Source organism: Aulostomus chinensis, chromosome 6 (genome assembly GCF_037954235.1).
Source record: "Aulostomus chinensis isolate RoL2024-O1b breed Wild chromosome 6, RoL_Achi_v1.0, whole genome shotgun sequence".
NCBI classification, from domain to species: domain Eukaryota; kingdom Metazoa; phylum Chordata; class Actinopteri; order Syngnathiformes; family Aulostomidae; genus Aulostomus; species Aulostomus chinensis.
In genome coordinates, this window is record NC_141325.1 from 10,873,922 (window position 1) to 10,897,755 (window position 23,834).

Sequence of the window (23,834 nt, forward strand, 5' to 3'; positions counted from 1 at the left end):
AAATCAAGGACTGGGACATGTTAAAAAAAAAAAAAAAGGATGTACTCATTGGTTTATAGCTGTTGCTTTTATCACCCCTTATGCCCTTGGAACGGTTGAGGCTAGATTGCATCATCCTGAGCGAGGACTGGAGGGAACTCTGAGAATATCACACATCAGTTTTACTTGCAATTTAAAAAAAAGGTTGCAAACTTGAGAGTTTTGCTCTAGAATTAGTTTATTTTCCATTATGGCAAATGGGGAAGGCTATAAAACTGCAACTGTTCCAGGGTTTATCACAACTAATGTCTAACATAAGTCTTTGACTATGCTACATAAACTGAGGAAATGCAGTTAGACGCAAGCCTATTCACAAGTACAGCAGGACATTTTTTGTCACCTCCATATATATCTGGATTTAAAAAACCTTCAACGTAAATGATCCAATGTAATCCATCCATCCATCCCTTTCCTATACCACTTGTCCATTAAGGGTCGTGGTAATGGGGGGGGGGGGGGGGGGGGCAATACTACCCTTATGGTTTCTGTAAATTAATCTCAGTCCCACATAAATCATTAAATAAACCTCCCTCAGTATTGGGGATTATAACATAAATGTAGTCTTATAGATACGATAAATGTCGATGTACTCAGTATAATATATCAAATCTATCAAATCTGGGGGTGGCATGGCCTCAGAGGTAGGGTTGCCATCGAGCAACTGCAGGGTTGCTGGTTCGAGCCTTACTTCCCCTGATGGCCATGTCAAAGTATCCTTGAGGAAGATAATGAACCCCGAATTGCTCCTGATGCCCTGCGATGGACTGGCGACCCGTCCAGGGTGAACCTCACCTCTCACCTAATGTCAATGCTGGGATAGCCCCCCCGCGACCCTTAACGGATAAGAAAACTGAAAGATTGATGGAAGTCAAACTCAAATCTATCAAACTCAGCTGTCACTAAGCAACGGTCCGAGGCGTCCTTGGGTTTGCAAGGAATTCTGGGAAACCGAGGCCCAAACGTTGAACGACCGCCCTTTTTTTCGGAGCAGCGAGAGAAGCACTGTGGTACATGCGTCGATGGAAATATTATCCTAGACTAACTCTCTGAAGCAGCGTAACCAATCTATAGGTATGCACAACAATGTTTTTAATCGCATATTTTGACCTGTGTTGGTTATAACAAGGAAATCTGACTGGTAAAAGTGTTTTTAATGCGCGGTTTGATGACGTAATGTTGCTTGTCAAACGCGAAATGGCGAGCATGCTAAGAGGCCCGTTACCAAATGTTACACCATTCTGGCGATTTCATTTGGTTATTTTAGACCTAACCCACTGCAATGAATCCGTAGATGTATGTAGTTACGTTACTGGTAAGTTTGGTTTTGGTTACTCGTATTTTATCGAGTGTATTGTATAGCTAGTTTCGTTCCTCTATATGGCCGGGATTGCGTGCTTGGTAGGTAAGCCGACATAGAGCTAAACTAGCGAACTCTTCGATAAACTCTGTCAGATATTACGTTTCATTACCTGTATGTGTCGTTGGCTGGCACGAAAGGGTCCGCGTTTCAGGACAGGTTCTATCTCTGGTTTTACACTTTATATTGAGAAAAAGCACTTCTACAAAAAATAAATAGTGTTTCCCCCGGGCCTTCATCTTGATTTCCTCTCTGTCTGTGTGCAGTCTTTTACTCGAGAAAGTCAGCTTTCAATTTCAATCTATTATTGTGTGCTAAAAATTTCATTGCTGTTGACACGGCCGCTGTTCTGTGACGACGTAAATTTATTTGTCAGTGCTAATTTACTGTGTGAATTATTATATGTGTAACAAACTTATGCATTCAACACAACCATACAGGAGAAAGCGGTGCCTCTGTTACCGGCTGTTAACCAAATAAAATGAAATGCATTTCTACTGTCCTGTGTTTATTTTAGTCAAAGATGATGGCTGAGGCTGATGGAGGCAGTGAGTTCCCAGCTCATTACAAAGTCATGATGGACAAGCTTAATGAACAGCGTCAGCTGGACCAGTTCACAGATATCACCTTGATTGTGGATGGTAAGTCCATATACATAAAAAGTCATTTATGGCCCAGTGCACACCTGGTATTAGGATTCATTCTGAGCGATCTGATCACAAGCGATCTGCCTAGATACTAAGTATGCACATACTCAGGGCCTTACCTTACTCGTGATGCATTGGCGTTTTGGGACACCAGAACACCCTAAAACAAAGTAGACCAAGGAGAGACTGGTGTTTGATCAATGGCGTTATGTGTGAAGTGCGATTTTTAAGGGCACATCAGTCAGATGAATAGAAGCCGTCGGTGGATTCATGCTGTGTATGATGTGCTTCACCCCACACACAAGGAGATCCATTCCCAGATGACAAGTGCTCACTTCTCCCTGGTTGAAATGCTTTCACCATGGAAATCGCAACACGCCTTGAACAACCAGGGATTTAGAGGGAATGACATTTGGCGCTCTTATTGGTTGGATTTATGTAACACCCTAAACACACCCATCAATATTAAAGCTTTAAATGACTAGCTCTTTGAACCCTCATTTTCTCTCTGAATACAAAAATGAGGTTGAACATGTCCCAAACGCACGATGCACACATGGCGCCATTTGCCAAACCGCCTGGTACCATAGATCGCTTAAATTAGGCCCTCTGTGTCCTGAACGTGTCTTGAGATCTCATCATCGGTGGTCTGGGGCAGGAAATCGCTGAGGTTTTTAAACTATTGTTGTCCCTGCTGTCTCTCCAGGACACCAGTTCAGAGCCCATAAAGCAGTGCTGGCAGCATGCAGTCAGTTTTTCCACAAGTTCTTCCAGGATTTTACGCAGGAGCCTCTGGTGGAGATTGAAGGTATGGAATTACTCTTCATGGACGTGTTAGACTGGTGTGACGTGAATACGAGGAGACCCAAAACACTTCTTGTCAAGTGAAAACAGTGATGATGCAGGACTAATTACCCATAATGTTAAAGGCTGATTAACTTGTGTGCTGGTGTAGCTGTCACTCAGAAGTTGCACTACCAACGTTTTATTTAGCTTCATATACATCAAACAGTAGTGACTGAAATGGAGTGAAATGTTCAGAGTTGGAGCTTTTAAGTTGAACAGTATTTCCTGAAATAACCGCAGCACCAAAAATAGCTCAGAACAGAGGAGATGGTGTGGAAATTTAGGGTTAGCTATGCATCCAAACAGGCCAGGAGCAGCTGTTGCAAGCATTTGCAGGGCTATGTTGCAGGATCTGCAGTTTTTCAAGTTTTAAGATAACTCTGAATGCTCTTGTTGTTGGCTCAAATATTGCTTCTTTTAGAAAGAGTTGCCAAAAATTGATACAGTAGCAATGGGCAAAACTGTAGCAATACATCAAGATTGTTTTCATTGTTGGAATTTTTCTAGTATTTTTTGAAGGACAGGTAGGTACGCATGGACCACACACACTTAAGTCACAACACGTTATTATGTATTTATATAGTCTGAATGATCAGTCCAGTAATTATTGCTGAGATAAACTGCAAAAGGTATTATATTCAAAATATAGCAAGCAAGAAATGTGCAGATTCTGAGGTACGGCTGCTTTTCGTCATTATTACTGCAAAAAGAACAGATTTCACTCACCATTGCTGCTTTGTCATGCTCTGACAGGCGTGAGCAACATGGCTTTCCGTCAGCTGATGGAGTTCACATACACTGCCACGCTCGCCGTAGCAGGAGAAGAAGAGGCCTACGATGTCTGGAAGGCCGCTGAATACCTCCAGATGCAGGAAGCCATCAAGGCACTCAACAATAAGTAAGACTTGCACCAAAGTCTCATCAGCACTCCATCTCTAATGAGGTTAAATGGTTTCACTAAACAACTCATTAATGATGGAGGAAACTTGTTGATATTCTCCTTTTGTCAATATCTCGTAGTCTACCACCTGTGCGGCTGTGTGTAGTGGAGGTGTATTTGATTACAATTGCAGACGCCACCTTTAAAGTAGTCGTGTGTCACAGTTGGAAACAAGTTTGATCTTGAGTGTTGCGTATAAAATACGTTTTATCTCTCAACAAGAGCTCATCATCACTTGCAGGATAAATGAGACTCCCTCCCTGACGGCAAAGAACAAAGGCACAAAGAGGAAGATTGCAGAGACGTCTAATGTGATCACAGAGACCCTACCCTCCGTGGAGGGGGAACAGGTTAGTGAGTTACTGTGTTTCTGGGATTTACAGTTATACACTCGCTTGCACACAAGTAAAAGTACTCTTACCTGACATTTCAGTGACATCCCTCAACTTCCCAGTGTATTAGCTAAACTCTAGAGTGCCTTACTTTACCCATACATGTAATTGTCACGACTTAATTTGTTCATTTTTGTCCAGGTGGAGATTGAGATGATAGGGGAAGGCGTCATTGAAGTGGAGGAGTCAGGACTGGAGGAGGTGGTTGATGCAGCCAAGAACGCCCAGTCAGATGACTCAGCTTTGGCTCTGCTAGCAGACATAACCAGCAAGTATCAGCAAGGGGAACCTTCGCTCCATGTAATCAAGAAGGAAGGAATAGATGAGGTACATCATGGTTTTTCTACCAATTTCAGAAAGCAGATTCATAACCAGAAGGTGTTCTCAATCTACTTCTGAACTGTGTGACACAGCTTTTCCCTTGTTTTTCAAATATCTCTCCCTCTGTTAAGGAGGTTATATTTGTGGTGCTATCAGTTTGTCTGTTAGCAAAATTCACACACAGTCCTCCTGGCTGATTATCACATAACTTGTTGGAGCAGAGGAGCATGAGCCAAGAAAGAACTGATTAGATTTACGCCTGGATCAGAAACACATGGTGAATGTCACAAATTATTTTTTGTTGCTTTTTACACATTGGGTGTCAGCTGACGCAAATTAAATATTAAAGCTATGAGCACATTTACAGTTTTAAAATAAATCACATGGAGGGTATGTATAGGCTTTCTTTTTAAAACATTTTTCTTTGATCACAGAATTTAGCAAGAAAAAGTGTTGAAAGGATGAGATGCACTGTTTGATAGAACCCCAAAGTATATCTGTACCATATTTCAATACCAATCGGAACAAATCTGATTCAACCAATTATTGTCAGGTTTACTTTGAAGGGCTAATAAAAGAAGTTCTTGTTCTGCTACGTCTGTGCAGGTCGTGTATCAGGAAGAGACCGTGACTGCTTCCAAGGTGCTGGAGAATGTCGAGGTCGTGGAGGTCCAGATCTCCCAAGTGGACAACATGTTCCGCTGTAACAAATGTGATCGCAGCTTCAAGTTGTACTACCACCTCAAACAGCACTTAAAAACCCACACAGGTTTGCTGGAAAAGCCCCATGTTTGTAACCACTGTGGAAAAGCCTACACGCGGGAGGGAGCCTTGAAGCAGCACATAAGCTCTTTTCATTTTGATGCCGAGGAGCTGTCTCGAAACCAGAAACCCCAAAAGAGGGTGCATGTTTGTGAATACTGCAAGAAGCACTTTGACCACTTCGGCCACTTTAAGGAGCACCTGCGGAAGCACACCGGTGAGAATTAAAAAAAATGAAGCTGTTTGCGTTCAGTATAATCACGCGCCAATTGTTTGTGTTGGTACAATTCCATTCATATATCGTTGGCCTGTTTTTACAGACCTAGCGTAGAAACACATCATTGTCTCTATATGTCTGTAGGTGAAAAGCCTTACGAGTGTCCAGATTGCCATGAGCGATTTGCAAGGAACAGCACACTGAAGTGCCATATGGCAGCCTGTCAGAACGGGGCCGGAGCCAAGAAAGGTCGCAAGAAACTCTATGAATGCCAGGTACACTTTGCACTCCCTTACATTCTACTTCATTCATTTTATGGTCACTACTCACAGATGCTTGGTGTTTTGTTTTTTTTCAATTTACAAACTATTTTTTTAACAGTGTTCCAATACTGTATACATTGATGTCTGATGTGTCATGCAGTCTATATTTTTCCTTTTTAATCAAGAGTTTAGGCTAAAGTAAATTTGATATATATCTGCCTGTATCTGGTGTCCATCTGTTATTCAGACATTCCTACATAATACTAGCCTAGAAAATTTAGACTGCTCCTAGCGGTAGCAAATTTAATTTGCCGGCAGGGTTAGTCTGGCGGCACACGGCTTAGGCTCCAGGCAGCAAAACCCGAACTCAGGTCAGACCAATCACATTGTGCAGGCTTGTTAGGAGGCGGGCTCAACATGACGCCAGGTTTGCGACTGTTTTTGCATTTGTAGTTTGGAAGTTCCTGTAAATAATAAAGGTTACTGCTGCTGGCGGACAGCAGTCCTTTGAATCTGCATTGGTCTCAATTATGAACGATTTAAAGTTAAACTTTTCCTTGAAAGAAGAACAGAAAACAGCACTTAAGTCATTTATATTAAAGAGAGATGTTTTTGGAGTTTTGCCAGCTGGATTAAAGGAAAAGTTTGATTTATCAGTTAGCTCCGCTGGTGGCTAAGCACATGGGACTCATCAGTGGAAACACGCTGGTGACTATTGTCTCGCCAGTACACCTTCAAGTCTCGATAAAAAGGTTGACAAATTCTGTTCAACTTTGCCGGTGTTTCCACTACCGCCATGCCGACATGAAGTAATCTCATGGCAATACTTAGGGGCTTCTTCAGGTTTTGGAAGATGCTTGTTGAATGTGCAAGCATGCCTGCATGTCATATTTTTTTCCACAAAAAACTGTTCTTCTGGGAATCCAGAGCGTGTGTTTGTGTGTGTGTGTGTCTGTGTGTGTGTGTGTTTCTCCTTTGAGAAAAATAAAATCAGAAACCAAAGGGTTAATTTTTCATCCTGGGGAAGGCATAACACTGAGCCAGACAAGAGCCTCCCAAACAATAATTTGTGCATGCATCTGCTTACCTGATAAGATATTCTGTTTCTCTAGATTTCATAAACAAACAAATGTCCTGTCCTGCAGCAACTTAGCTTGTTGAACAAGCCACCGAACAAACATTCACAGGGTTCCAGTGGTCATGGAAAAACTTTTGGTAATTGAATTTGAAAATGCCCATTTCCAGGCCTGGAAATAATATGAATAATAAAAGTCCCCAAAATGTTGGAAAAGTCACAGAGTTTGTTATAAAAAAAAAAAAATAAAAATCCTTGCATGTTACAGTATGCATGGTTCATTTTGGATCAATTGAGAAAAATCTCTTTTGGTTAGTATTGATTTACTTTTATAGATGTTGACTCAAATAACAGAGCTTGTAAGTTATTTTCATGAAATGTATGCTGGTAACTTTTGACATATAATTCTGTTTATTTGTCATGTGTATGGTTGTATGGTCATTCAGAATTTCCACAGAACATGAAAAGTCTTGGATATTTATTGGTAAAAATGTTGATGAACTTTAGCGTGTGAAGCTGATTAGCTCCAGCACATTAAACAGAACTTGCACACACTTGGAATGATCCCAGCGGAGCATTTGGATTCTGGTGTGATGCTTGGCATAGATTATGAGCACATTTCTTTATTGTTCCCCATAGTGTAATGTTGGTACTCAGCCAGCTGCCGTCAATCTCGCTGTTCTCCGGTTCCTCCAGGTCTGCAGCAGTGTATTCAACAGCTGGGACCAGTTCAAAGATCATCTCGTGAGCCACACGGGGGTCAAGCCCAACCACTGCACCATGTGTGACTTGTGGTTCACTGACCCCAAAGAGCTAAAGGCCCATCTCAAAGACGTTCATTCTATCGAGGACAACAAATCAACTGAAGAACTGGTTCTCACTGACTCTGCTGCCACCGCAGCCCTCGCCATAGCTACGCAGAACCTCGAGGCAGCAGAAACAGTCCTGCTGGATGATGGGATCCAAGTGGAACATGTCACAGTAGACCCCATTGAGGTGATGGAGATGGGAGAGACGGCAACGGTTGTAGTGGAGGACGGAGGCGTAGCTGAGATGTGCGAGGAGGACGTGGAGAGATTAAAGCAAGCTGGTTTGCAGATCCAAGTGGTCCACGTTACCACAACGGAAGTGGAGGGGCAGCAGGTGGTGAACTCTCAGGTGGAAGTACAAATGGAGGGGGAGATGATGAACGTTGAGGAGGGAGTACAAGCAGTGGTTGTATGAAAATGTGAAGAGTTGATCACAAACGACACCGAAGGACACATTCGGAATGAGCGCAGTATCTTGTAGCTGCATGGGTGGATACCGCATGTCCCCTGAATATCCTGAATGACTTTGTTCCCAAGACCATCACTCTTCAACTGTCATGGATTTTGCCAACGAATGTCACTGTATTTATTTTTCAAGCTGTTTGTCCCCATGTCACTTAATTCTGGCTGAGATGGATTTATGTGTTTTGTTTTTTTTTCTTTCTTAAAATTATGATCTGGAACGTTCTTTTAATTTGGCTCACTTGCAAAGACAATACTTCACATTGTTTTTACAGCTCATATTAGAGCTGATTCACTGTGCTACAGTTGCGTTTAAGCTTATTTTCATATGGGTCTCTGTTTTTGTTTTTTTTTGTAGGATGAAAATAAATAAATCTTATTTCCAAATGGGCTATAAATGGAACGAGTGTTTTTCAAAGTATTTTCAACATTTGGGGTTTGTTCTTTGCATATACTTGTTTTATTTAACAAGATAGTGTTTCCAATACAAACCTCTGTACCTCTAACGCAGACAGCTTGTTAACATGATTGTATCAGGCATCAGGTTATTACGTGCCTTAAATAGAACAGTGCATAGAGTTCAGATGGGCTGGTGCTAGTTTAGTTTCAAAGTTAATCGTTGTACCTTTTAAATGTGTTTTCAATGCTTCTTTATCTCAGTGGCAAAGTAGAATGTATTTTACAAAATATGTATGGTTCAAATTTGTAAAGGTTGACCTCTGAAATTTATTTATTTCCAAAATTTGACATTGAAGCGGGGATAACAAAAGACAAAAATAGCAGCAATTAAAATGATGGAAAATTAGCTAAATTTGAAGAAAGTTAACTAAAGATTGAGAATATATCAGTTTGAAAAGAGTTAAGTAAAGGCTCTTAAAAGAAAAAAAAAACCAACAACAAAAAAAACCTAAGAACTGAGTCCAGCTCCGTCAGATTACGTCCCCCTGTTGGACCATCCCAGTTGGGTGGTTAGGTTCAATGCAACTGAGATTACTGATTAGAGTTAGTATAAAATGGTCTCAGATTAAGATGGGTTAGGTGTAGGATTAAGGTTAAGGTTGAGTGCAGGTTGAAGTGAAGGAATCCCATCTACAGGGAAACAATTTGACACAACAGTTATTAAGACAAATCAATTATGAAGAGAGAAAAAGATCTTTCTTACTCTTGATATCATGCAGCAAAAAACAAAACAAAACAAAACAGGTGTTAGAAGCAATCTTTAACGTTTCAGCACTAAAAACTACACAGAAAAAGCAGATCCCAAGCCACACCCCGAGAACTGCTTCCAGGTGTTGTCCTGACCCCATGTTGACCCTGTACCGGACCAGAGACCGTGGCGTGTGACTAGCACAGGCTACGGGTTAGTGGACAGCTCCTGTTGTCCCACTAGTGTCCTGCGGCTCAGCTGGGTTTTCTCGCTTCCTATTGGATGAAAGCAACCCAGGGTCCTCCCTTGGCCGCCGATGATTCGCCGCTTGACCTGTCACTCAAACGCCTTCCCTTCACAGGAGACGCAGCCGGCGGGGAGCAACTGCGGAGAATCAGACCGTTCAATGTCACCGGCCACCCGGGAAGATGGTTGTACTAGGAAGTCAGTAAATGTATCCGCCAGGGGGTTACAGAAGATATCCACCAAAGTAAGAATGAGCATAAATGTCGTCTTTGTCCTTCCTGTGCTGCTAGTGTTTTGAGAAATGCGGTGACTCAAGGCGAATGGCCTGCTGAGAGGAGGAGGAGGTGTTAACTGTTGACTGTCAATGAACGCTGATTAAGACCGTTTAGTGATGCTCTTTCTCGCGTGTTGTCAAGAGCACACGGATATTTTACAAGATAGAACTATTTCAATATATTGCTGTGCCTAACTTCTAACTGTACCTCTGACTTTTTTTTTTAGAGACCGTGTCGTTTTTTGCAATTCATTTGCAGTGGGCTTTTGTAATGATGGTGGCCGGTTAATTTAATTCCGAGGATGAGGGTAACTATTTTGAGCCTTTTGTCCTCAGCGAGACTGGACCTGTCACCTCTGATGTTTGGATGAATAGATGTACCAATACATCTTGGAGTACCCATTTATAAGTAAAAGTACTGCATGAAAAATCCTCAAGTAATTGAACTATTTAGCGATAGGCTATCAGTTAAAGTTGTTTTGCTCCATCTGACTGTTTCATTATTAGATGATTAATAGCTAAGAAACAGCGTGAACGCAGCATGTTTCTGTTGTTGCTGGAGGTTGAGTTAGTTTGGGACACTAGATACATTTCGGGGGTCATAAATATGATTAATGGGGAGGAAGAAGAGGAAAAAAGGGGGAGGACAGATGAAGAAGAAAAAACAATTATCGGTTTCAGCAGTTAACATCTGACCAGTATCCTTGATTAAATGCTGCTTACTGTGAGACATTAGAAGTCAAGTATGTTGGATTCCACTGGTTTGATCCTGTAGCAGTCCATGTATTCTTGGGTGTAATCCATGGGTAACATATTCGCCATAACGCGATACTTCACCCAAAACTGTATTTTCAAGTTTTTATGAATAGGTGTCTTAATCTCCTCAAGACAGATGTCATCACCTCTTTGTAAACGCCATAACGCAGAAAGAGCCAGCCACGTATTCTTAGCTTGGAGCTAATAGTGCCACTCTAAAAGCATAACGCAAGAATGTAGTGGTGTAGAAAGTAAAATATTACCCTCTGCAATGTAGTGAAATAGAAATATAAAATAGCATAGATGGGAATACTTAATTAAAATACCTCACAATTGTATAAAGTACAGCGCTTGCAGCCTACTTGGTTACTTTCCACCCCTGCCTTGCAGTTAATGCCAGACCACACAAGCTCTTACCGTCCTGGGGGCTTACTGTGACTGACAGATTTCGTTTGCTGTTTGGAGCAGACGGACCAACTGATGCCAGGAGCTAATTAACAGTGTTTTGGATCCAGCACTTTTGCATCTAGTGGTCTTTTATACACCTTCATGTGCAGCATCCATGATATCCTAGTTGTTCCTCACAACAATCTGACTGTAGTGGCCCTGCTTGTACATCACATACATCAGGTTAATGAGTAAAGGAAGCACCCAGTTTATGGTTGTTATATACACAGTATTCTTTGATTTATACACTTTATGCTGACAGTGTTTGCCAAGAAAGAGGGGATACATTTAGACCCACATGTCTTAAACTACTGAAAAGAATTGAGTGTGGTGGAGTAGAGCTGTATAGATATACATTGATTTGACATGATGTATGTTTTTTTAGTCAACTTCTAGAATGGCTTCGTATCTAAGTGTCTTCTCCCAACATGATGCAAATAATCAAACCAGACAACAGTGATTTACGAAAAAAATGTTTTTATCATCACCTGTCTTCTCAGAGGCTTAGATTACAAGCTGAATACATTTCCATAATTTTAAGCAAAAATAGCCCATCCGTTTATCTCCACCTGAATGAAATTTGCTCTTGATTTTTATTCCTTTGATGGTCAATCAGTTAGAGCACATGAAACATTATTCTCCATGTGTCCTTTTCTTTGATGGAAAATCCTATTTGAAGTGCTTAACATACAAATTCAAATGGATCTATAAAGCAATGAGGAAATAACTGACCAAAGAGTGTTGAACTGACACATGCAGGATTTACTGTATTTGTCTGCTGCATGGTTATGTTATTGTTCTCCCTCCCTGCAACCAGTGTCATGGTAACTTTGATAAGGCCTCAGAGACATCCTGAGTGTTGTCCCTCTCAGGCTTTGGAATAACAGGAAACAGTGGAGGTAATAGAGTGGGGCAGGAATGAGCCCTAACACCCGGAACTAAGTTAGCATTGTTGAATGTCCGGTTCCCTCGTCTAAAGGTCAGTGGGATTTTTGAATGGGTTTTTGGCTAAAAGCCTGGAAATTTTGATTGATAATATGTAGAATATGTCAGCAAATAGTACACACAAAGGTACTGTCTTTAAAAAGATAGTTAAAAAGACTACAGAAGAGTTCATGCATATGCCTTGTAACTTATTATGAGCATAATGTTACATTCGTACTTCTGGTGACGGCATTTATTACAATCATAAATGTCATGTTCATTGGAAACAAAAATTGTCTAGTGATGCTTACCACAGAGTTTATTTTTCAGCAATAATCCAAAATCCAGTTCAAAAGTCCCGCAGGTTTTCTGATGAGGGAACTCATGGTAATGTTAATTTCTGGGTTGGCCTACAAAAATAGGAGAGGGAGTCTTCATACCATCACATGAAAACTATGGTATAAAGAGAATAACATACAGCTGATATTTTTCTAGTTTAGGTATTGTTTTTTTGTCTGTCAGGGAATGTGTGTGAGATAAATCCTTAGACAAGAGTTTTCTATATAGCTCATTCACGTCCGCTGTCTCTAGGTAGAATATAAAAAAAACAACTGTTACAAAACAGCAGTTACAATACAGATAATATACCAGCTGAGAACAAACTATCACAAAACAATACAACAGTTAAAAACAGGCGATTAACATATTTCTGATTCGTATGTCATACAGAATATTCATTACAGTCTGCAATATCAAGGATGTCGGTGTTGTTGAAGAGGGCTTCACGTCAGCGTTTGAGTACTTGTCGGTCAGGGAGAAAGGATTTGGAGGTCATTTTGTCTGTTTTTTTGGAAATGTGAACTATTTGCTCTATGAATTCCAGAGGGGTCTGCCTCGCCGCTCCTAGCGCCCGTAGTCTTCATTGTTGTAGCTCTTTCACTGCTGAGCTCTTAATCCTTGTCAACCGCGCGTCTCAATTAACACACGGGGGAGCTTTGTGTGCAGAGAGCCTGCTGTCTGTGTGCGAGCGCTTTTGTGTATGTATTTACACGAGTGCGTTTATTCATGTGTCTGTCTGAGGAACAGGCTGTGTGAATGTGTGTGCACTGGTGCGCATGTCTCCCATTTGTGCCTCAGTGCATGACAGCAGTGAAATATAGGGAATTAATACAATGGGGGGAGAGAGACAGAGAGAGAGAGAGAGAGAGAGAGAGGAAAGCAGTTAAGCAAGACAAAACAGGGCCAAGAACATGGATGGTTTTTTTAGCAGGTAATGCGGGAAGCAGCTGCTCCCTCCTCTCACCTTGTCTAAGTACAGACTGTAGATGGAAAGACTGACTAATTCTTGATCCACAGCTGCTGTGGACGGGTACTCGTGTTTTCCGTTGTTGAAGTGTGTGAAGAGGGCTGCTGCTGATGCTAGCAGTGTTTTTCAGCTATGAGGCAAACCCTCCTCCTTCCTCTAAAGGATCGTCAGACAAAAGACTGAATGTGTGCGGTGAGTAAGGACCCATGTACTAAGCGGAACTGCTTATGCTGCAGGCTGTTTGCGTATCTGAAGTAGTTTTCAGGAAATCTTCCCAGCATCAGTGTGTGTTCTCGTGTAGAGTTTTTAAATTATGTATTGGTGGTGGTAATTTGGACCAGGAACAACAAAGTTTTATAGACTGGGTGGATGCAGTGACTAGGTATTGCTTCAATACGATAACGTATGGAAGGATTGCCTTGACTAGCTAGGAATAAATCTTCAGTTTGTGGTTTATTATTTATGTTGTAAAATTGCTTTGAGTGGAAAAATGGCAACATGCTGAGACAAAAGTGTAAGTTGAAATGCATCAAGTGAACAAACAAAGTGAAAACATTAGTTGGTTAACATTTTCATGATATAAATAGTTTTAAGTGTTTCAAAGGAGCTTAAAACGAAAAACAAAAGATTTGTTTTCATCTTGTTAAAATTGATTTTAATTGATGATGAAAGATGAAAGATGTTTTATGAAAGAACATCAAGTATGCTGCCCCCTTCCGCTTATTCCTACATTAAGGGTCGCAAGGGGGCTGGAGCCTATCCCAGCGTCAACGGGCGAGAGGCGGGGTTCACCCTGGACAGGTCGCCAGTCCACAACCATTCACACCCACATTCATACCTATGGTCAATTTAGAGTATCAATCAGCCTCGTCCCCTCTTGATGTCTTTGGACTGTGGGAGGAAGCTGGAGTATCATAGAGAACCCACGCAGGAACAGGGAGAACATGGAGACTCACACAGAAAGATCCCGTGCTGGAGCCAGGACTCGAACCTGGAACCTTCTTGCTGTGAGGCGACAGAGCTGACCACTGCACCGCCGTGCCGCACTCTAACTCTATCGCTGTATGAAAATTAGATTGTTGAATGATATACAGTCCTAAACTACTGTATACTGATTTATAATACAGAATATTGATTGTTGACATTGATGAATAATTTTGGTATGAATGAATCTTGTTGTTTGTAAGTACAATATACTATAAACCAAAGTGATTGGGGCACTCACTAATAGGTATCTTGATCTCCCATTTTTTACCGCTCCATCCCCTATTTGTAACTCCAGAATGCACAAAGAGCCAGCCACATATATTTAGCTTGAAGCTAAAGGCCCATGGCCTCCAACCACTAACAACAGTAAAATTGTCCATAAACATCAGTTTACAAACCCTCAACCACATTGTCCGGAATAATCCAGGTCTTCTTTATTTACCCGTATGCCCAGTAATCCACAAACACTTGGATTTGAACTGAAAAGAAATCGTAACACATCAAGTGCCTGACAGTTTGTAAACTGATGTTTTTGGGCCGTTTTCCTTTTGTTGGTAGTCAGCCGCCATTCGCTTCAAGCTAGGTACATTATTGGTTCTTTATTTAGGAGTCACAAGAAATGACTCAGTGAAGAATTATGTATTTGTAAGCTCCAGACAGCTATTTTGTGAGTAGTTGAAAGGCAAAATATACATTTTTATTTAACGTCCCTGTAATTGTGAGTTGAATAAACGAAACAGCAAGCTGAAATTTAACCTTTAACACCATCTCTGCTATCATTAACTTCAATATTTAAAGCCTTAGAGCTTCCAAATACTGAAATGACGTTGCGAGTGGTCTCACTGCTTGATTTATTCCACAGGTATGAGCCAGGCAGTATATTTTTACGAGATGTAATTCTTCCACTGATGGTCTGTATTTGTATGCATGTGCTGGTGGGTATAAATCCCTCATTCTGCTGGGGCGCTTATTTAACAGGGTACTCTCCAGTTGAAAGCAGAACTGCAAACACTGCACTGTGTGCTCTCTTTCTTGACGCTCCATAACAGTCGATGGCTAATCCTCAGCCTGAAAAAGGGACAAACAAACACTCTGTCAGTGTCCATCACCAAGCAACCAAGTAGATCTTTTATTCAGTGGAAGCAAAGCAGTCTGGGTAACTATACTCATCTACAGGCCCTCTGTAGGGATACTCGTCCCCACTTGTAGAAATTATCTGCAGACCCAGTTAGGTACTTAAAAATCCCCAAGCTTTTTAATATAGCTGTAAATGAGTCAACTATTAATGTTTATTAAATGCAATAATAAGATGATAGACAATTCAATTTCCTTATTTCTTGTCCCAGAGCTTCTCTTACTGTGCTCTCTTTATTGATGTGTCTATCTCCTGCATCCTTTAGTCTTTTTATCGATACACATAAAAGAGCGGTATTCAGGGCCAGCTGCTTTGTGCTGTAAAATGGAGGCCTCTCCTCTCTTAGCAAGTCCTTTTAGGTTCCCTGAGATCAATCAGATAGTCATTGCAGATAGGCAGGAAGGTGTTTGAAGGCTCAGGGACTGTAGGTGTGAACAAAGAGAACTGAAATCATTTTATTACTTTTACATTTCCACTCTCACCATGCATTCAGTTAGCAACAGTGCCCCTCTGTAGGATCTTTACTGCATTGAGCAGACAGTTATATTTTGAAGCATGTTGCTCTTGTTTGCTTTTTAGAAGCTAACACATTGCAGCTGTCAAGAACTCCCAGGAAAAGACCAGAGCCAGCAAAGATAACTTGTAAAATCTCATTGCCTTTTGGTAGAGGAAGTCCAAGGTGAACCTGGATGTTAGCATCGCCATGGTCTCCCTCTACCAAAAGGCAATGAGATTTTTTTTTTTACATTATATTATAAATTATTGCAGAAATTTGCTAAAATACAAGAGTAATACACCACAATTTTTACCAATGAACACCAACGTTATGTTTATTGTAGAATAAGTGGAATTGATAGAGGTAAAAAGCTAATGAGAGGTAATGAACAAACTACATCTTGGACACATAATGTCATGATTATGTTTAATGTCCTCAACAACTTTTGAAATTTCATTTAACCATAAGGGACTGCCATTTTTGATTACATTTAAGCCTGGAGAACCAGCCTTTGCTTGTGTTTTTTGTGTGATAGAAAAAAAAGTTAACATGTTTTTAAGCTTGTGTTTGCCAAAGATATTATTTCAGATATTTAACCAAAAACTGTTTGAAAACAAGCTTTGAGTGATAGATGAGGGAACAGTAAGTTGAACAGTGCAAACTTAAATCTGTGTTTCTTTCCTCTGCTTCTCAGTCGTCTATTTCCCACTACTTGCCCGCTAGCCTGCCATTTCTGTGACTCTTACAGTAACTGCAACCCCACTGGTCCGTACACAAACCTCTAGAGAAAAGCCTTAGATACATATATAGTTTGAACCAAAACAAGCCTAAAATGATAGCTGGGAATTTAGCACTACCCTCAAACAGGGCTAAATTAAATATTTGGTGAATGTGGTCTTGACTTAAAATGAACTGCGTTTGAATGAAAGAACATGAACGCACGTTGTACACCGTGTATTTAAGTAAATAACCCTAACTGGTTTCTTTTATTCAACTAGATTGTTAACATATATGTAAATATTTTGGTAAAATCAGGGTTCACTATGACTCGACCCATTATTTTCCATCTCGGAGGACATTGTTAGAGCTCAATTCCACACAGTTATCACCTAATTACACTCTTATGTACACACCCACACACTCACAAGGACATTGCTGATATTCTGCAGTAGAACATTAGGAGGTTACTTGTGTCTTGTCTTGTTTGGAAAGTGATGAGGACATGTGATTTGTTTAGTTAGGCTGTCCCAGCAACCTCAGGACATGTTGAGACGGGAACAATAACTGACATTTAGGGCGGAAGAATTAAATAAATACCAAAATGCACAATTGTTGCACCTAACGATTAGACTACAAACCAAATGTGAAGACAGTGGCTGCTACTCTGGTGCACCCATGAGAATTATTGACATTTACTTTTGTTTCTGTCTTGTGTTTCATTTCAGATCATAAATGGCTGCACCCTGACACCATCATCTGTTCAAGCTCTTTCCTCTAAACCCCCCCCCCCCCCCCAGCCCTGCTCTTCTTCCCTCCTCCTCCTCAACCTGTGTCCTATTTAAACCTTGGAGACTCGCGTGAGCCTGTTAAAGCTCTGTGGACCTCTACTGTAGGAGACTGGAGTGAACAAGACTCACGGTCTAGCTCATCACCAGCTTTTCAGCCGTAGCTTCAAATAAGGAAAAGCTAAGTTTGTCTGTTGTTGAAGCTAATTAACAAGATTACAACGGCTTCAAAATTCAGATGACAAACTGGCCCTGACGATCCATCCCAGCTGCAGCAGATTTCTGAGGGTCTGGAGGCAGCATGTGCTCAGATCCATGGCCTCGAACTTCTAACCTGCTTGGTTAAAATACAAGCTTATTTTACATGAGTTTGTTTTGTTTTGTTTTGTTTTTTTGAACAATGATGTTTGAGTAAGGACGCCGAATGGATTCATCCTCTTAATGACTCATATAACTGGAGGTAAATCTTTCTTATATTTTTACACAATATCTGTACCAGTTTGACAGTTTGTTTTTTTTTGTTTGTTTTTTTTGTTTAGTTGTCTTTTGTAATGAAAGTTGAGTTCTCAACGTGACATGACAATGGTGGGAAATTTGGTTGCAAGCTATTTAAATATTTTCCATTTACACTTCATGGGAATTACAGTTAGGACAGAATGCTGTTTGACAAAAATATCCAATTGGGATTCTTTTGACCGGTATTGCAGTTAAAACTGTCCAGTGATAATTTTTCACATCATTATTCTCCTTTTCTCGCAAAACCCATGAAAGTATTTATGGTGTGATTTTTTTTTTTTTTTTTTTTTATTAAGATTTGAATTAAACAAAGATATTTTCTAATGTCTTGGTGGATAATGTGAGGGAAGGACATCTCTGCAGCAACACAACGTTTCATTTGAAATGGTATTTTGGCACACGTGTAGCCTTGAAGAAATGTTGCATCTTCCTGCATTTAGTTTCAATTAATTTTGCAGCCCTAGTTATTGTGTGTGTGCTGTGCTTGTGTTTTGATGCAATTATCTGTTCTTATATCTTTATTCATTATTATATTAATTATCGTCATTCGTTATTATACCATTATTATATGTTTTAGTTAAAGGCATAGAGATTTGGGGACAAAGCTAATCATTGTGCATCATCCACAGTTTTCGATGGCTGTGAAAAAATACAACATAATACAATAAAACTCTAACAAGATTTTTTTTCTTCCTTTGCTGCAGTCCCCCACCCCTCCCAGACATGAGCTAAGCCCACTCCACCCTGGGTGTCCCTTGCAGGATGACTGCTGTCTGCCCCTCCGAGAGCAGCCCAGATGGGGCTGGAACCGGGGCCGGGACAGCAGGCTCGAAGGGGACGGGGGCAGCAGGCACAGCCGGGAGCAGCTCAGTTTCTGGTGCAGAGACTGTGGAATCTAATGGAGATTCTGCTGGAGGATCTATCGGAGGCACAGCTGGAATTACTGGTGTTCAGAGGTATTCACGCTGGAGCCGGCAAGACAGCTCCGACATCAATACCGATGATGAGGGAGCTACCATCCGCCGCCTCACACCACTGGAGAGACTGAACCTGGATATGTGCCAGGATGAAAGGTATGGCTGAAGATGTGAAGTTATCGCCTGGATATAAGATGTGGTCAAAGTCTCCTTAGACAAAGCTCGGAATTAGGCGCCCTCTCTTTACGTCACTAATCTAATCATCATCTAATTTCTGGAGCATTATTATGTTATTTGATCCCATCAGTACATATTTAGGTAACCCATGCAGCTATTACTGATTTATGTAACTTCAGAAAACTGTTTTTTTCCTGGAGTCATTTATTAGTTTTAGACTCCAGGAAAGTATCAACAGTGGTAATTTTCTCTTGACCCTACATATCTTTTAACTAAATCTCATGCATTCTGGTGGCAGGGTGGTCCGTGAGCTTGCGGTGGGCAGAAGAATCGGCTTTTACAAAATTCGAGGAGAGATCGGCTGTGGTAATTTCTCCCATGTGAAGCTGGGAATTCATGCACTCACCAAAGGTAAGAGACACTGGCGTTCGTCAGTGAAATGCAATGGTGCACATGCACAAGAGCATCTGATCCTAGAATCCATTCATCTCATTCGCTCACTGCCCAATAGCCTCTTTATTAGACCTAAGTGATAATTTGGCTGGTGAACTGTTCACATCAAAGGGCTGCACCACCACCAAATTTGTCCTTATGTAGCATTTCACTAAAAAGGCAGTATGGTGCGGGGGGGGGGGGGGGGGGGGGGGCTGATTCAGCCACAAAGACAGACTGTCTGCTGCCCTTGAACAGATGGATTGATTAGAGATCTCATTTCCTTAGCGACGGCTGAAATTGCTGCATGCCTCATCAAAGGCTAAAGAGAGAGACATGCATACACACACACATTAAGAGTATGTCATTAGATGCATTCGATTTCTGTCAGCTGTCTGTATCATTTTGCAGGTGTGTGTGTGTGCGTGCGTACGTGGGCTTATGTGTGTGGACATGCAGTAAACATACCTGCGTGTGTCTGTGTATATAAGTGGGGTCATCTAGTCCTCTGATAACAATATGAGCTGTGATGCATTTTGAATGCTCCTATTGAAAGCTATGTCACAGCTGAGGGGAGCCAAACGCCACCGGTCTGAATAATGCATACTGATGCACAATTAGATATCCCAACAACAGTTTGCCTCTTAACTTCATTTCTGTATCCGGTTACCCGAGGCCTTTTTTCCTCCTCTGCATAAATCATTTAAGGGAATACAGTTACAATATCATATGTATAAATTTGATATATGTTCACCTCAATATAATGTATAATTTGCCACTTGCGCTATATGTTCCTCCTCACATGTTTTTAGAGATGGTACATTTGATTTAATTCCAGGATATTGCAGCTTATCCAGCACCATGTGTTCCAGACATGATTAGTCTTTCAATCTGATCCGGCCTGTTGCAGTATTATAGAATATGAGCAATTTTCCTTCACTTAATAAAACAAATTTCCTGTTAAAATTGACAATTGACCCCCCCCCCCCCCCCCCCCCCCCCCCCCAAGAACAGAATCAAAATTATTTTCCGAGGACGGATAATCTTCCATCGCACTGTTAAAATCAGAACCTCAGGCACAGTCTCTTCAGGGGTTCTTTTCAGACATTTTTTTTACTCCTCCAGTCACAGATACCAAAATTATGTGAAACATTTCATACATTTTATTGGTTATTTTAATCAATGTGAGATCCTCAGCCAACACTGATGTTTAAAATAAAAGTTTGTTCCATTGCTGATGCTGAAACCAATGTGTTCTACACATGCTTTATCTGAAGTGACTCATCTGTGCAAATGTTATCTGTATTTTGGGGTTTTACGTGTTACTGATCATTGACCTCTGTCTTCTGTTTCTGCAACACCAGACAAAGTGGCCATAAAGATCCTTGACAAAACTAAGCTGGATCAAAAGACCCAAAGACTTTTGTCCAGAGAAATCTCAAGCATGGAGAAACTACACCACCCCAACATCATACGCCTCTATGAGGTTTGACTCTCTCATATTGGTTCATGCGCTTTATCATCAAGAGGCTTTCCAAGCTGCTCTCATCTCATCTGCATCCTATTAATGAATCCGAACATTCTGGTCATCTGTATTTCTACATTTTTAGGTGGTGGAAACACTGTCACGGTTACACCTGGTGATGGAGTACGCAGGTGGAGGGGAGCTCTACACCAAAATAACCACTGAAGGGAAACTTAGTGACACTGATAGCAAAATCATCTTTGCTCAGATCGTCTCTGCTGTAAAGCACATGGTCAGTGCATTCAGGGTGTTCCAAGGACTGTCTGAGCACATCCTGCTATGACATCATCACTCTTCAGGGGTTCCTGACCCGGTTCCTACTGAAACACGAGCCAGTTGTGCAATCGTTGTGACTTAAGCTGCTGTCACCTGAGCCCCAACCATGAACCCTTCCTCTATCATCCCAGGATCAACTGGGCCTGCTCAGAATTTACGTATACACCACTGAGCATGACTGGATAATCAGGTGTAACATTCAGTAAAGCTGCCAAGAAGCAAATTTATCACTCATCTTTATCTTTGCATTAGCATCAAGCTTAATACTGATCGTATAATTGTTGAATAAACGTGCAAATAAAGGGATAGTTCACCGAAAAATAAAATTTTCAGTCATTCTCCCTGTAAGAACAAATTAAATACATTTGTTCCCGTTGGATGCCTCAATAATCCAGTTTCTATTTCTTCTACCACAGCATGAAAACCACATCATTCACCGTGACCTGAAGGCAGAGAACGTCTTCTACACCAGCAGTTCTTGTGTCAAAGTGGGTGACTTTGGTTTTAGCACGTTGAGCCGGCGTGACGAGACACTCAACACGTTCTGTGGCTCCCCGCCTTACGCTGCTCCCGAGCTCTTTCGGGATGAACACTATGTTGGCATCTTTGTGGACGTGTGGGCCTTGGGAGTCATGCTGTTCTTTATGGTGACAGGCACCATGCCGTTCAGAGCAGAAACTGTAGCCAAGCTGAAGAGATGCATCCTGGAAGGGGCCTACACTCTACCCTCCTGGGTGCCAGAGGCATGTCAGAGGCTGATCAGGGGAATCCTCCAGCCCATCCCGGCGGACCGCTGTACAGTAGAACAGATGATTGGCTGTGAATGGCTGCTTCCTGTAGACTTCCCGCGCGCTATGGAACCTTTTAAACTGGACCCATCCCACCTAGCAGAGGGAGATCCATCTGATCTAGGAATGGAGGAGAGGGAGGTAAAAGTAGCCTTGGAGACACTCGGAATCACCTCTGAACACATCTTGAACAACCATGGCAAAGATTGCAGGAGCTCAATCACGGGGATCTACAGAATCCTGCTGCACCGCGCTCACAAGAAACGGGCTGCAGAGAGCATGCCTGTCACCACGCAGATAGTTGGACCTGCAACAACAAGTAAAAAGGAACGTCTGAAGGTGTACCGTAGTTTACGGCACACATCCAAACTCTGTGTCATTCTGTGACAAAATGCTAAAATAGACTGTAGTCTGGAATGAGGCCGCATGGATTTCACCAGAAATTAAGTGCTTTTCAGTCCAGCAGTATAAATAAAAATCACGAGATGTTAACCCTCTCAGTTAAGAGATTTCTTACTTGAGTATCTTTCTTCTAGCAAGTAAAATTAGTCTCTGTGAGAATGTTGCTGCAAGTGAATTCAAATCATCTCCTCCTTTGACATGGACATGCAATCCTCATGAGTGGGAAGTAAACACTAAGATGGCATATATAACTTTTTGGGGGGGTTGACTCCACGTTCCATTGTGCCGTAACTCAAATACACCTTAAAATCAATGTAGCATTTTTACAAATCAGAAATCACGCAGGCTGTTCTCAGAATAATGCTTTAGCATTGTGATGTCATGCATAGAGGCTTTACCTCCTTGTCTGCTGTATCTCTATGAGATGTTCCTGCTGTTAGAAAGGTTGACCCATGTGACCTCACATTTTTCCATCCATCCATCTTCTACCGCTTATCCTGTCAAGGGTCACAGGGGGCTGGAGTCTATCCCAGCAGCCTTTGGAGGAGAGGCGAGGTTCACCCTGGACAGGTCACCAGTCCATCACAGGGCCAACACACATAGACAGACAACCATTCACACTCACAGTCACACCTACAGTCAATTTAGAGTATCAATCAGCCTCGTCCCCTCTTGATGTCTTTGGACTGTGGAGGAAGCTGGAGTACCAGAGAGAACCCACACAGGGAGAACATGCAGACTCCACGCAGACAGACCCCGTGCTCAAACTGGGGCTCAAACCCTGAACCTTCTTGCTGTGAGGCAACAGTGCTGACCACTGCACCACTGTGCCACCCTCACATTTTTCCATGTGGCCTAAAAAAGTCAGTCAAGGATCAAGCTACTAATATCAACATCACTACCAGATTATCAGTCATCAGTTGTTTGTTTTTTTAATTATCTGATGCCATGTTCATGATCATATACTGATTAAAATGAATTTAATATAAATGTGTTTCTCTGTTTTGGGCAGTGTTTCCCTTTTCAGGTGACACACTCACAAAAATATATATATATATATGATGAATGATTTTGTCCACCATGTGTGATCATTAAAATGTTTATTTTTTCTTACTTCATGTTGATCTGTCTTTCAGTTGCCATAACATATGCTGTGTTAAAAATACAATTTTGAATGTAAGCTGCAGCCACAACAATATTGCCAGCAGATTTATGGCATTGCACTGAACAGTTGCAAGCAGAGATGGGTGGGCCCGTGCACAGGGATGCGCACGTCTGCATGTGAGGCTGTTCCCTACAGCATCCTGACTGTATTTTCCTTAAAGAAGCAAACAAATATGTGTACAGTGGTGCAAATATCACTTCCTATATCCAGTAAATAGGGATGGAGAACACATCAATTGACTGTAAATCATTTGAAGACCACACTAATTTTGATCTAATTCAAA

General features: G+C 41.4%; 2 protein-coding genes across 4 annotated transcripts; both read left to right on the forward strand.

Moving 5' to 3' along the window:
* Positions 1-996: 996 nt before the first annotated feature.
* On the forward strand, positions 997-8,590 carry zbtb35 (zinc finger and BTB domain containing 35). 2 transcript variants are annotated; one of them, XM_086205333.1, is made up of 9 exons: positions 997-1,110; positions 1,914-2,037; positions 2,750-2,851; positions 3,643-3,787; positions 4,071-4,179; positions 4,363-4,548; positions 5,149-5,521; positions 5,666-5,796; positions 7,556-8,589. In XM_086205333.1, exons 2-9 carry the CDS (start codon positions 1,920-1,922, stop codon positions 8,081-8,083), a joined length of 1,692 nt encoding a protein of 563 aa, XP_086061459.1. In that variant the 5' UTR covers positions 997-1,110; positions 1,914-1,919; the 3' UTR covers positions 8,084-8,589. The 2 variants fall into 2 exon arrangements, with proteins under 2 accessions (XP_086061459.1, XP_086061458.1); XM_086205332.1 differs by lacking the exon at positions 997-1,110 and adding an exon at positions 1,228-1,351 and having other exon boundaries at positions 7,556-8,590.
* A 1,020-nt stretch (positions 8,591-9,610) lies between these two features.
* nim1ka (NIM1 serine/threonine protein kinase a) lies at positions 9,611-23,448 on the forward strand. Of its 2 annotated transcripts, XM_086206414.1 has the most exons (7): positions 9,611-9,767; positions 17,294-17,813; positions 18,574-18,942; positions 19,262-19,374; positions 20,760-20,881; positions 21,006-21,152; positions 21,613-23,447. In XM_086206414.1, exons 3-7 carry the CDS (start codon positions 18,632-18,634, stop codon positions 22,369-22,371), a joined length of 1,452 nt encoding a protein of 483 aa, XP_086062540.1. In that variant the 5' UTR covers positions 9,611-9,767; positions 17,294-17,813; positions 18,574-18,631; the 3' UTR covers positions 22,372-23,447. The 2 variants fall into 2 exon arrangements, with proteins under 2 accessions (XP_086062540.1, XP_086062541.1); XM_086206415.1 differs by lacking the exons at positions 9,611-9,767; positions 17,294-17,813 and having other exon boundaries at positions 18,602-18,942; positions 21,613-23,448.
* The last annotated feature ends 386 nt before the right edge of the window (positions 23,449-23,834 follow it).

Bases quoted from the DNA above. Each gene is read 5' to 3' on its own strand.
- zbtb35 (XM_086205332.1), top strand. From the start codon at position 1,331: ATGTATGTAGTTACGTTACTG. The intron at 3,788-4,070 runs GTAAGACTTGCA...CATCACTTGCAG, and splicing joins ATCAAGGCACTCAACAATAA to GATAAATGAGACTCCCTCCC. The intron at 5,522-5,665 runs GTGAGAATTAAA...ATATGTCTGTAG, and splicing joins GCACCTGCGGAAGCACACCG to GTGAAAAGCCTTACGAGTGT.
- nim1ka (XM_086206414.1), top strand. From the start codon at position 18,632: ATGACTGCTGTCTGCCCCTCCGAGAGCAGCCCAGATGGGGCTGGAACC. The intron at 19,375-20,759 runs GTAAGAGACACT...CTGCAACACCAG, and splicing joins AATTCATGCACTCACCAAAG to ACAAAGTGGCCATAAAGATC. The intron at 21,153-21,612 runs GTCAGTGCATTC...CTTCTACCACAG, and splicing joins TCTCTGCTGTAAAGCACATG to CATGAAAACCACATCATTCA.